General features: G+C 40.3%; 1 protein-coding gene across 1 annotated transcript in view; it reads left to right on the top strand.

The window, feature by feature from the left end:
* Nucleotides 1-13709, top strand: part of FBXL17 (F-box and leucine rich repeat protein 17) — a 493730-nt gene that overhangs the window by 468907 nt on the left and 11114 nt on the right. The window contains exon 8 of the mRNA XM_037138619.2: nucleotides 3618-3760. Coding sequence (XP_036994514.2) covers nucleotides 3618-3760 — 143 coding nt within the window. The remainder of the gene's footprint in view (nucleotides 1-3617; nucleotides 3761-13709) is intronic.

Here is a 13709-nt window from a genome sequence, read left to right as displayed (position 1 = left end):
AGTCAACATCCCCATTGTCCAGGTGAGGAAGCTGAGACTCCGAAGTGTTAAATGTCATCCTGAGGTCAGACATCTCCTTCACTGTGTGGCCACAAGAGAATTTGAAACCCCACTACACATTTCACAGCTAGCTGATGAAGAACAATGAAAAAATATCCAAAGATAGGATATAGTCACAGAAAGATAAAATTACTCAGTATTCATTTTAGAATTTAAAGATTCTATCAGAATCTTACAGTTACCAAGTAAATACTGGGCTGCCTGTAAGTTGTAATGTTTCACTCCAGAATTGTGGTAAAGGGAAATACTTCCTTACCACACATAGACCCCTCTCCCACCCTGGGTGCCGCTGCTGTTGGTAAAATGAGCACTGGCTTCTGAACAAAACAAACTGCCTGAGTGTGCACCCTGGCTCGGCCACTGATTAGAGATGGGACCTGGGTGAGGTATTTAACCTCAGGCTTTTTACCTCCAAAATGGATATGTAAAAATAACTTCATCAGAAACACTTTTCCACAGTACCTCTCATCTAAATGTTATTTTTACAGCAATCAGTCCATTTCATTCAGAGCACTTGCTACAATTTAGAGTCATATATACTTTGTTTCACATCTGTTTCACCCATTAGAAGATAACCTTCATGACATGGAGGATTCTTATTTTTGCTACTCTTTATATCTCATAGGTGTACCCCAGTGCTACTAATCATGAATAAATATTGCTGGAATAAGTCTTTCCACTTCCTTGCACTTGCTTTTATTTCTGGCACATAGAAAGACCTGCAACTCCCCTGTTCTTTCACATCTCTCTACCCTGACACATGCTTTTCCGTAGACCTACATACTTGCCCTTACTCCTTTGTTTGTCTGGAGAATTTTCTAGACATAGTTTAGCCCTCTGTGAGAGCTCCCATTATATCTCTCCTCTCCTGCAGAGTGAGGGGCTCCCTGGCCTCCTGGGCATGCCTGTACAATTGATCTAAACATATTAAAGCCACTGACATGTTCAATTAATATTTTTAAGAAACACCTCTGTACTAGGCACATACTAAATGTGGGACATACAGCAGTGAATAGGAACTGCCTTTGTAATGGGGGAAGTGGGCCACAAAAGAAGTAAATAAATAAATAACATATCCAGTAGCAGTAATAAGTGATTGGGTGATCTGTTCGGAGAAGCTGACCTTTCACCTGAGATCTAGAAAGTGAGAGGGGTTAGACATGGGAAGAGATACAAGCAGTGTGACTGTCTACTCACTTGTTTCTCGTTTCTACCCAACCCTTCCACCGCCCACGCCCACTCATCTAGCCTCTGAGCTCTGTGAATCGTTCTGTCCCCCACACCCAGCACGGGCCCCATGTGTAATACACACCACAGTTCTGTGTGCTGGCAGTGCAGAGCATTAGAGTTGCAGGCTGCCCGGCCCCATGATTCCGATTTAGTAGTTCTGATGTGCATTCAGGGCTGAGAGCCAGCTCTCAGCTTATTATCCATCCCCCCACCTACTATCTTGTTATACTGGGAAAGTTATTCAATATTTCTGTGATTCAGCTTCCTGATCTTTAATATGGAAATAACAGTAAGACTTTATAACTGCTGGGAGGATTACATGAGGTAATGCACCTGAATTCCTTAGCCCAGTGCCTAGTGTGTGGATAGTCAATACATACTGGAGAAGGCTGTAGAGTGAGTGCTTCTCAGGTGGTTACTGAATAAATGAATGAGTTAAACAACAGTATTTCTTACTTTAATAAATAGAATGCCTAATTTATCTTCAGGTGTCTTATTTACTGTTTACTTTAATTTGGACACCAGTGATTTTGGCAACTAGAATAAATAGCTATTCACTCTTCATTTGTTTATAAAGCAGCCTCTGAAAACTCAGATTATTTTGTTTACCTTTTTCTACCTAATACTGAGCTTTCATGTTCTAGCCTCAAACCTCAATAAAAGTGCACAATCTAGTGACCTGGGGCCACCTTGCAACTTGTGCTTTGTGGTTTTTTAAAATCACAATTTGAGTACTTTGTATTGAAACGAATTTCTTTTATGTATCTTCTACTCTTTTCATCATAGGAAATCCTCAGGACATCATAACCAATGACAGTTATGGCAATACCAGAGATGACAGCTATTTTCTTAGGTCAGGGACACCAATGAGCTTAACCTGGGGTACTTCTACTACATGAAAATGTCACTCAGACCCTTCGGCAAAACTTTGGTGGATTCCTCCCTTGCCCTGCCTTGCCTTCTGGGAAAACCAAATACCAAAATAGCATGGGCAAAGTTGAGAGCATTTCCAATTCGTGGCATGAAGAACTTCCAGGAAAAAATTCTTTTCTTCCTTTATAGCATTTTCACTGGAAAATAGTAGGATCATGATTGTGGGGGGGGGGTTTTGGCTTGAAATATGTCTTTGATACTTGAATGAATGAGAATGAGTTTTCTGGTTAAAAAAACTCAGGTAATTAACAAAGTGATTTTGCCAAGTGTACTTTTCTGTGAGCTGTAAGAGTTAACATTTATTTACATGAGAAATTCACCCTGCTCTTATCAATCTAGTCAGTCATTTCATCCTATCTTGGAATGAGGAAGTAATTAGCAGACAATTTCTCCTTCCTTTTTAATATTTGTTGCATTGTTTTCAGGGTTTTCATTTACATACCAATGCACCGTAAACATATTCTGGATGGAGCTACTGAAATCTGTGTTTCTGCTCCACGAATGTAGAGGCATGCATGTCTGTCAAATCAGCAGTCCATAGCAACGAGCCACATTCACCACATTCACTTACTGGTCACTGACAGGGCGGTGGGTTATGATGGGTGATGGGTAGTGCACATCCAAGATTATGGGATGCGTGTCTGCACACTGGTGGTGCTGCAGTGCTAAGCAGTCAGGAAGACTGCAGATGCTTTCATAGTTTTCAGATAACAGGTTTCATTTTGTATGTTAATGGAAGGAAGATGCTGATACAATGAAGAAATTCACCATAGTAAATGCATTCCCTTTGCTGAACTCTAACATGGCACCAATTAAATTCAACTGTATGTGTAATGTACTCTTAATTCCTAACAGTCCCATGAAGGACTAATGTGAAAAATATTATATATTCTTACATTTTACAGATCATAAACAGATGGAAAATTTTATGCCAATTGATAAAGAAATTCATGTGCAGTATAACACACCTCAAAATGGTGTTTATGTGGGGTTTTCTTTTAAAAAATTATTAAAGTTGTCATGAGTAAAGTTTAGTTACTACCTGGGGTTTCCTGTAATGTTTTATGTGTAATTCATTTTAATTGATTCCGTCTGCAGATACAAATGTTTGAAGGTACAGGTAACCTTGCAAAGAGGAAAACTGATAAAAGGTTATGAGGTTGTGTTTCAATGAAAGGGAAATTGTGGGATGATTATTCACCTTGTGAAAGGGTTGGGCATAGGGCAAGCTTTCCTAAAGCATTTTAAATTTAATTGTTATAAAACAGTTATTTTACATCACATTCCAGGAACAAATTTAGTGAGGAAATGGGAGAAATAGTCGTGATAAGGTAGCGATCCCTTACACTGCTAACGTTAGTCCTTGCCTTCCTTCTCCCTGTCCTTTCTTGCAGCACTGATAGCCATTGGGCGATACAGCATGACAATAGAGACTGTGGATGTTGGATGGTGTAAAGAAATTACAGATCAAGGAGCCACCCTGATTGCACAGAGCAGCAAGTCTCTCAGATATTTGGGGCTGATGAGATGCGATAAAGTAAGAGCTACCTTTCCAGTTTGTTTTCTATAGATCAGTGTGGTTAACAGCTTGATATCATATTCTCTCTATATGTATGTATGTATGCATATATATGTGTGTAGGTATATAGGTAAACATGCATATACATGTACTATTAACAGCTGCACATTGTAAGATGCCTGATTCTCTAAACTCTTCCAAGATTATGTTTGTATTTCTACATTTAAAAATGAATTTTGTGCTGAAGCAGAAAGAAAAAACAATTGTACTTACAGTCAACTCCTACCCATAAAGTCCATGAACCAAAATTTATGTTTTCATGCCACACTGTAGTGTACAGAGTCAACTAGTAAAATCCTGTTCTGGGTTCCAAGTTTCCTGCAACGGTAAGGTGGAAAGAAAGTGCCAGATTGTTTTTTCTTCATTTGAAGTTTGCAATTTCAGTGCTCACTATCTGAGCAGGGTAGTCACTGTGGGCATGTTATGTGGGAATTTGCGTCTCTCCACACTTAACATGCCATCTTTTAACATATGATGAAAAACAGTCCCAGAGGTCATACTGTAGGTCCGTGGAGCTGGCCTAGAGACATTAGCCTGAGTCTGGGAAATTAGGCCACGTTTAGTAGGGGAGCTTTACAGATGTTTTCCCTGTAACAAATGTAAGAAGTAGTTATTTAGACTGTGAAGAGGAGAACATAGAATCTCAGAAGGACACGCACTGGCTCAAGGCCACTCATCCCAGATGTTGCCCCGGGTCCAGGGAGGTTACGTCCAGTGCTTGCGGCACATCCTCGGGCGTCTCCGGGCACAGAAACTGTTTCCTTGGGAAAGATCCACCTCATGCACTTGCTCAGGAAATGCTGGCTTCTTAATAATGATTTACACATTTGTGCTACTTTTGCAAATGGTAATTGGGGCCATATCTAGTAAAAGAGAGGGAAACTAAATACCTATGCCCCTCAAAGGACATGCATTTTCTAAATGTAGCAAAATTGGGGGTGGATAGAAAAATTGCCCAAATCCTTTGTGTGCTTTGTCATTTTTGTTAATTGACCTAGTTTTTTTCTCCAAATGCTTTTAAAATCCCAACTTATACTAAGCCTTTGCCAGTTGGTTATGTTTAGAGAGATTTTATTATATAGTCTCATCGCAGCCTAGAAAGCTGACTGACTTTGTTACTAAGCAACAGCACTGAGACCCAGAGGTTGCAAGTCTCTCTCAAATTTCACTACTAACTAACACTGCTACTAACTCTCTCTCTTCAAAATGAAATTCTTTTAAAACAAATTAAAGGGTCCACACTGGGCAGAGGATTCTAGAAATGTTAAACAATTACAGTAGAGCTCCTCAATTTCCTCCAGAAGAAACTCCCATATGAGCACTACCTAACCAAGGACACTAAAAATGGATGCATTCAAAACCAATGGCTGTATCCACAATCATTCTCAAAATCACCACATTTCGAGCCTTTAGATTTGTTGAGCTCAGCTCCACTGTCAGAGATGAATTGTAGAAATGTATGTTCTAAACAAAGCAGAAACAAACTCACACATACGGATAACAGACTGATGGTTGCCGGAATGGAGGGAGTTGGGGGACTGCGTGAAAAGGGTGAAGGGATTGAGAAGTACAGATTGGTGGTTACAAAACAGTCATGGGGATGTGGAGGACCGGTACAGCCAAGGGAATATAGTCAGTAATATTGTAATGACTGTGTCGGGTGCCAGTGGGGTACTGGAAATATCAGGAGGATCACTGTGGAATATGTGTTTGTCTGACCACTATGCTGGACACCTGAAATTAATACAAAATGATGTTAAGTGGAAACTGTAATTGAAAAAAGTTAAATTAATTAATAATGAATTAACATTTAAAAAATTATATTCATATTAGTAGAGGAAAAGATTATTTCAGATATATTCGCTGACCAGCCTGTTGCTAATTTTCAGTTGAAAATGAATCCTTTTCTACTCAAATACGAGTTAGTTCAAAGTGAGATGGGGTGGCCATTCTGTCTGGCAGTACTCCTGAGGATTTTAGCCTGTTTCTTGAGGCCTCTGAATCCTTTCTCCAACTCGAGAGCTGCTCTGTAAGCATGTTGGCTCTAGTGCCATGTGTCTAACCTTAGCCCGTGGCCAGGGCAGGGGATATGGGGCCCAGTTTTGCTGCCTGGCACCCTCAGCTTAAGACAGCTCAGAGGCAAACATGAGAGGTTCTGTGAGGATGAAGTTGTTTCAAAACAATACACAAAGTTCAAGTAAAACCTTGCACATAAGCGCCTGCTGGTTGATTTAGTTGAATGGAAATCTAGAGTAATAGCTGTTCAGCTTTCAAAATTTGTATTATGCTATTCATCTCCAGATTTTTAATTTTTATCAAGATTCAAAGAAAGATTTGAATAACAAAGAAAACCAGTTAGTAGTTGAAGGTAGGGACTCTGGAGCCAGAATTCAGGTTCAGATCTGGTCTCAACACTTGGTTGTGTCATCTTGAGCAATTATTTAACATCTTGGTGCCTTTGTTCCCTTGTTGTAAAATGAGGATACATATTAGTACCTATCTTAGAGAATTGTGAGCATTTAAATTAGTGAAGATATATATATTAAGCCCTTAGAATAATGTGTGCTATACATAAATGCTCAGTGTTACTGATTATTCTCATAAACATGTCATTATTTCAGCCTGTGGCTTAATAATCAATATACTGAATTTCCAAGTAAGAAAAAAAATAACGTATTGCCCGCTATCCCGTTTTGAAAGGAAGTTACAATGAGAGGAAAAAAATAAACTCATTACAGAAATTTTGCCCTTTTACTTTTTTCTCACTTAATTTTAAATTAAGATTCTCTTCTGTACAAAGATGTCAGTAACCACATTTCCACACACTTTACAAAGGAAGACTAAGGTGTCTGTGGGACACACTGTACTTGGGATCGGTTTACGAATTCAGGCAGAGACAAAAGGGTGAGTTGGAGATAAGATGATTCAAATAGGGAAACAAAAAAATAAGAAAAATAATGGAAAAGATAAGAATAGAAACAGGAAATAGAGAAATCTGAATTAGGATATGTAGATGAAGATTCGCTATTTCAGTGTTATCATCTTTGCCAACAAAGAATTAAAGAATAAATTTAATTTGAGCCTTTCACTTCTCTCCCTGTACCTTAACCAAATAGACTAACCACTAATAACTCATTAACTTGAGTTTTCCGTCCCCTTTCTGGAGCCAGTGGAGTGGGCAAGAGATCTCAATGGTTTGCACAATTAACCCCCTTGTCAGGACCTTTGTTCCATGCCCCTGTACTGGGAAGAGATGGGGTTTGTGACATCCATGTCCCAGGATGCGTGTTCTGTGCGCCTGTGGTTCTGAGAAATATTGAAGGCAAGATATATTTTCTTTCATATACAGTCAGTTTCATTTGGGGCCACTTACACTTAATTTGAAAGCTATACTTTACCAGACTTCTGCTTTTTTCCTCACTTGAGCTTTGGAGAAATTGTAAGAATAACAAAGTGCATTGTATTTGTTGTAGGAAAGTGTTTTCCCTCCGTTTTTCTCATTAGGTAAGCAAAGAACAGATGAGAAACATTAAACCTATTCTTTGCAGATGAAAGCAGCATGTACTTCGATTATCAGACAATGTGGAAGCAAAATAGCAGTAAAATCTGTTTGGCTGCAACACTGGTGACTCCTAGGGAGGAGTCCCCCAGCCGTTTGACAAATGTGGTGTTCCCCGAGCATGTGTAAAATTAGGGAGTGCATTAAGGAAGCCCCTGTTTGAGTAGCTTTTCTGATTGCTGGATGGATAAGCATGTTAGAGGCATTACTTTGGATTTTGAAGCCAACACCACTTAATCTCCTAAACTTTAGTGCATTGTAAGAACCCAGAGAAGAAAACGCTGTGTGAGACGGCTTTGATGAATTGGGGTGAACTTATATTCTTAAAGGCCGTTCAAAGGCTTACTTGACCTTGTGAATTAGAGTTGACCTGAAATCACCTATCAACTTAACACGCGTTTACTTGGTGATTTAGTAAAAACTACTTGTATAATCAACAGGACTCTCTAATAAGAGCAATATGTTTACTCTATTTCCCTTAATTATAGACAGTGGCTTTGGTTATAGAAATCATTTTCACAATTTCATTGAATTCTAGAGTCAATATAGATCTTTCTTCTAATAATATATTTTCCTCATTTCTTACAAGGCAGTTTGGATGGAGAACAAAACTGAAAAAGACAAAAAAATTCCATGGAAAAGCTGTAGGCAAATGGAAATGCAGTGTTCAAAGTTAATGAAAAATGTTTGGGGTAACAAGGTTGATGAAAAGGGAGGGAGCCTAGTGGCCATGGCTCTGGCTGAGAAACCAGACCTCGCCAGAGGCAACCTGGCTGGTTTGGGAAACCTCGGTGATAAAACGTCGTGGTGGAAACCTCTGCAGTGCATGTTAATACAGAAGTTTGGAGACAGAGGGCCTGAATTATGAGCAGCGAATAACATCATAAATGTAACAATTCTCATATGCCAAACCTTTGTGAAAAGCAGTTGGATGGAGAAATGCTGGAGCTTTTAAAAGCTCCCTTTCACTTACTATTTTTTTTCAACTTCATGCAGAACTAATTTTATACACTGTTCATTTGATTTGAAAATGCCAGCGTCTGGGTATCATTAAAGAGCGTTATTGAGGGAGCCACTCTTGGCAAAGCATTTTGCTTAAAATGCTTATTAGTTCTTACGTCCCTAAAGAGTTGTAGACAGGACGGAGAAAGTGCACCTCCGCTTACCTAACTGCACTCCTCCGCCTTTGTCTGGAGCAGGTAGCTGCCCTTCTGTCGGGAGGCTGTTTCTCCTTGGCCCATAAAGGCGCCAGGAGGCTGTGGGGGCCACATTACTTAAGGAATAGACATAAATAGATTTTGAAAGGTCCACCCCAATGTCCTATGACCAAAGCCTCTTGGAATTTCTTTGATTTCTAGTTGACATAAATTAGAATTACACAGGCGTGAAGAGTCCGCCCAGAAAAGAACAGAGAGGCTGCTGGGGGAGGAGCCGCCTCTGTGTGATCCTATTGATTACCCCGCTGCCTTCAGGCCAGGGCCTCAGCGGAGACTGACTATTATTGATCCACACTGTGGAAATAATCAAATTAATTCATTTCTCATCAAACGGCCATTGCCAAGACCTTTCTCCTCACCTGTCCCAATTGCTGAAGTACTTAGCTGAGGAGTGAGGTAGGTGATTTTTTTAATAAGAAATTCTTTCTTGAGGTCGTATGAAATCTTTGTTTTCACACAAGTTCTTCATTTAAATGGGGGAGGCATTTCGTTTAGTCAAGTCAACGTGAAGCCGCACAGAAAACAATAATAGAAACCAGTCAGCTCTTTAAAGCCAGGAATCTGCGTTACAACCTTAAAATATCAAGGGCCAAGTTTTGTGTGCCCAATTTGATGTAAAAATATTCAGGAAAAATGGACCACTGCATTTTTCAGGAAGTAATTATGGTAAGAGAAAGCCTCAACAATCTAAATATTTCTGTGGAAAAAACGGCGTTTTTATCAGCTTATTTAGGAATCATAAGCAGGAAAGCCCTATGGGGAAAATAATATAAGACTCTGTAACTAATATACAGAACTAACTGGGAAAATCAGTTTAAGAGAAAATAATTTGTGGGGCACTGTGTCCAGGACTGTTTTGGTAGCAATTCAGCCATGAAACAAAGTGTGTACCTGCAGGGCCTCCCCTCTGCCCTGCAACGCACGCACAGCTGTTTCCAGATTGCCCGTAGCCACAATTGAAGACTGAAAAGTTATGCCTTATCAAAGAAAATAAAGTGGGAAAAACCAAAAACAAAAGAAAACGTTCTCACCTAATAAGGCAGGAGTGGTCCGACTGCATGGGGTCGTGAAGTCCTAGGTCACGAGCCACGCGCGGTGCCAGTGCCTTGTGTGCCAGAGGAAAGGGGAGGTGAAAAACCCCGACTTAAGTCCTTCACTCAGAGTATCAGCATCTTGTTTCTTTTGCTGATAAAACAGCCTCACCAGGTGATTTTCACATCAGAGCACTTCAAAACACATTTTTACAGCCCTCTCCTGATTATTCCTGGTAATTGGAACAGGGATAAACCACATCAGCTGAAATGTAGTTAGAACACAACCTCGCTTTGGCCAAGTGTTCTCATCCCTTCTTCCACCCTATTATTCAACCTAAACTGCTGTGAGGCGGTAACTGAAAGGTCTTTCCTATGTTTAAATCTTAAACCAAGAAAACAATGGCCTGGAGCTTGATGATAGAGGTTTAATTGGTGAGCACTAGTGTTTTAATTTCCACTTTTACCACTTTACTATCTGTGGGACTTGGGACAACTCCATCTCTAAAAGCCTCAGTTTTATCATCTGAAACAGGTGATATTATATACCCCGTAGGACTGTTTGTTACAGGATAGAGATATTGTAATAAAGCACTTAACCCAAAAACATGCACACTGAAAGTACTCAACAAATGTTAACTACTACTAACAATTATTATTTTCATTACCTGCTCTGCAGCCAGGTGTCCGATATTTAACTATGAAATGAACCACCTGGCTCATAATGTTCTAGCCATGAGTGCATATATTTTATATACTAAGCTCTTACTATGAAAAACTAGGCCCCAGACAATGATTCTAAAAAAATAATAGAATCTATTTTTTTAATAGTTAGGACCAATTTAAATTACAGCCAAACTTACAGGGAAAGAAGAAACCTGGAGACCAGCAGATCTCAGTTCTTCCTTGTGAGCAGAGAGAGTGCAGATCGGCCAAGTGAGGCAGCCAGTCAGGAGTTCAGGCTGGGACCGTCTGGTTTGTTTCTTCAGGAAAGCCAGCATGTCCCTAGAACCTTCTAAGGGAGAGTGCTGCAAATAGCTGCTTATGTTCTGCTCACTTCTCTTTGGGGACTGATGTATAGTAAAATTATTTGGGTTTTTTTTTTCTTTTTCTTTTTTAAAGGAGGAAGGAAAGGGCCTCCAGTTCCCTAAATGCTGTAGGGTGGTTAGACTATTTTGTTGGAGTTTGCCTGAAGGCACCCTGGAGTAAATAATCTCCTTAGACCTTTGATTTAACTTAACTAGTTATATAAAAGAATTCGGTTGCAGGATCACATTATTTTTCTGATTTAGAAGTAGGAGAGGTAACCGAGATTTCTTAACAGAGCTCAGATTAGATCCCAGAACTCTAAGCACCTGACATTGCTGAGCAGAAACAAGAATGGCCTGCAGAGGCTTGGGCGCCTGGGGGACTGCTGCCCCCCCCACTGCGGAGCCAGCCCAGCCTGCCCGCTCGCAGGGCCAGTCACACAGCAGCGGGTCTCAGGGCCTGCTGTGCCGGGCCTCAGGAAAGTTTGGTTTGGCAAGTAGTTTTTCAAAGAGAAAATCTAAACTTCCCCCCAGCCATTTTTTATTATATATTTTATTCATTTATTCAAGAAACATCTCTTGAGCTGCTTATTATGTTCTAGTCACTCTGATAGGTGACAAGTCAGAAAAAAAAACTGAACAAGATGGAGTTCCTACCCCAAGGACCCGCAACCCCCTGAGGCGTGGGGGGCAGACCAGCAATTGGCAGCTCCAGTGCTGTAAGACTGCAAATTCATTTTCAAAAATGTCACCCCAAATTATCTTTCTTCTGCATATAGAAGCACACTTACATACCACATCTGCTTTTAGCAATGGTCCTCCGGAGTCCTGTTTTTCTGCCACTCTGCTGTTAAATTACTGAAAAGCATTGACTATGAGCAAATTGTCCTTACTTTTTCCACTGCTCCTTACAATCTGTTTCCATGTCACCACACCCATGCTTCTGTGCTTTCCAAGGTCATGGCTTCCATGTTACTAAGTCCGGTGGCCACTACTCTGTCTACAACCTACTCCATCTCTTAGCAGCTACATTCACATAGTAACCATTCCCTCCTTCTTGAGAATGCTTTTCTCTTGTTTTCCATGTCGCGATGCTGTCTACATGGCCTTTCTCTCTCCGTGTCCTACAGTGCTTCTGTGTGTCTCCATTTCCTCATCTGTGAAGTGGAAATAAAAATAGCACCTGTCTCATTGGCTATTGAGAGGATTGAGTTAATATGTGTAAAGTTTCTTCCTTGAAGTAAATGATAAGTAGTAGCTCTTATTTGTTGTGGTGGTTAATTCTCACCTGTTTCATCCCCGTCAGTCCCCTCATTAGACTATAAGATCCATGGGTTTCTTCTATGTTATATTATATTGCCCAGCCCTAATATACAGTGGCCGGTATATTATAGTTGCTAAACAAATATGTATTGGATGATGAGTGGATGATGGATAGATGGATGGGAGGATGGACAGATGATGGATGAGTGGATGGGATTGTGTTTCCCATCTGCATTCTGCGTGATGCCAAGTTTCTGCAGAGATTCCTTCAAGCTGCTGGGCGTAACAGGGTGGCTGAGAGGACACAGTTCCTGGCCTTGCAGCTGTCAACCAGAGCAGTGCCACTGTTGTTGCTTTACTTGTTTGGTTTGTTTATTTGCTTATTTATTATTTTGTTTTGCAGAAGTATTTTCCAGATACAAGCAAGTTTGGAAACTATTAGATCCCACTGCTTCTTACTAATTTGATTAGAAAAAGCATCTAGGCAGAGAGGAGCAAAGAAATAAGTGAGAAAGATGACAACTTGGATTTAATACCAGTTTCCTTAGCTGGGGAGTTCTGAGAGTAGCTAAAGCTCTCCAAGTTCAGAACAGTCACAGAGTCCAGGCATCTGATGTGTGTTTGGATTCAACATCCTTCAGAGACTGACCCCGAAGTGCTCTTGATTTATGTAGACTCTCTCTCTGAAAACCCAAAATACCACTTGTTGTCGAGGTTTTATCAATCTGCAGGTTTACAGATGGATTTTATGCAGAATAAATTTTTGCTGATAATAAATTTGTTTTAGGAAACAGGTCAAATGCATAAATTTTGCCTGATGTAAACTGCAATTTTAGAAAGAAATGTTGTTATCAGATGTCCACTGGTGGTTACCACAGCCATAGGCTTTATGTAAGAAAAAAACTGAAATCAAAAAAGCCATTAAGCACAAGAGAAAACATATTTTTCAGTTCTGGGAGTTTTCTCCCTCGATTTTGTTTTTCAGCTTAATTTTGTGAGTTTAATTTAGAAACACCCAGATGTTATCCATTAATACATTGCACTCACCACTCAGTGACTGCATTAATCACCCACCATATTAGGGCCCAGGTTTTCTCTTCTACAAGATCTTTTGCTGAACCACTTGGAGTGGCTACAGATGACTGCCCAAGTGGCTTTCTCCATCCTGGTGTCCCACACATGTCTGTTTTGGCTTTCATCTGCACTATACATGGAAATCTGTCTTTAAAAATGTCTAGATTTGCACGATGGGTTAATTCCATGGCTGTCGGTTCATGGCTCAGAATGGCCTATGCAGTCCTGTGTGTTACAGGAAGCTGGGCAGGAAACATCCTTTTTGGTGGAGGATCACATGGTGAAGCAGGGAATGGAAATGTCACTAATTTTTCTCCCTGACAGTGTGGTTGTTGGACTCCTGTCACATTAATCTCTAATTAGAGGCTTCAGATTGGCGAGCCCCGAGCCCCAATTCTCACTGAACACTGCAGGCGTTTCTGTGACCCCCATCCTCCCAGGTTCTTTGCTGCTTTCTCACTGTGCTAATTCAAGTGAAGAGAAGCAAGGCCAGTATTCACAGAAAACCCACACTTCACAAAAAAGGGACAGCATGAGGCCAGGCCTGTTGTGATATTGACAGAGCATAGCACTTCCAATCATTGCAGATTCTGAAATGGAATGACTGCATTTGACAAAATTGGCTGAATTTACGAGCCTGCCCCTGTCAGGTTCATCCTGTTCTCAGTGTTTGCACTTTGGGGTTTTTAAATGAAGTTTTATTTTTGTTTTTATTTTGGTTTTTTTTTGTTTTGT

This window comes from Artibeus jamaicensis, unplaced genomic scaffold (genome assembly GCF_021234435.1).
Source record: "Artibeus jamaicensis isolate MK-2021 breed Jamaican fruit bat unplaced genomic scaffold, CSHL_Jam_final contig_402, whole genome shotgun sequence".
Taxonomy (NCBI): domain Eukaryota; kingdom Metazoa; phylum Chordata; class Mammalia; order Chiroptera; family Phyllostomidae; genus Artibeus; species Artibeus jamaicensis.
This window is presented reverse-complemented; position numbering and strand designations above follow the sequence as displayed.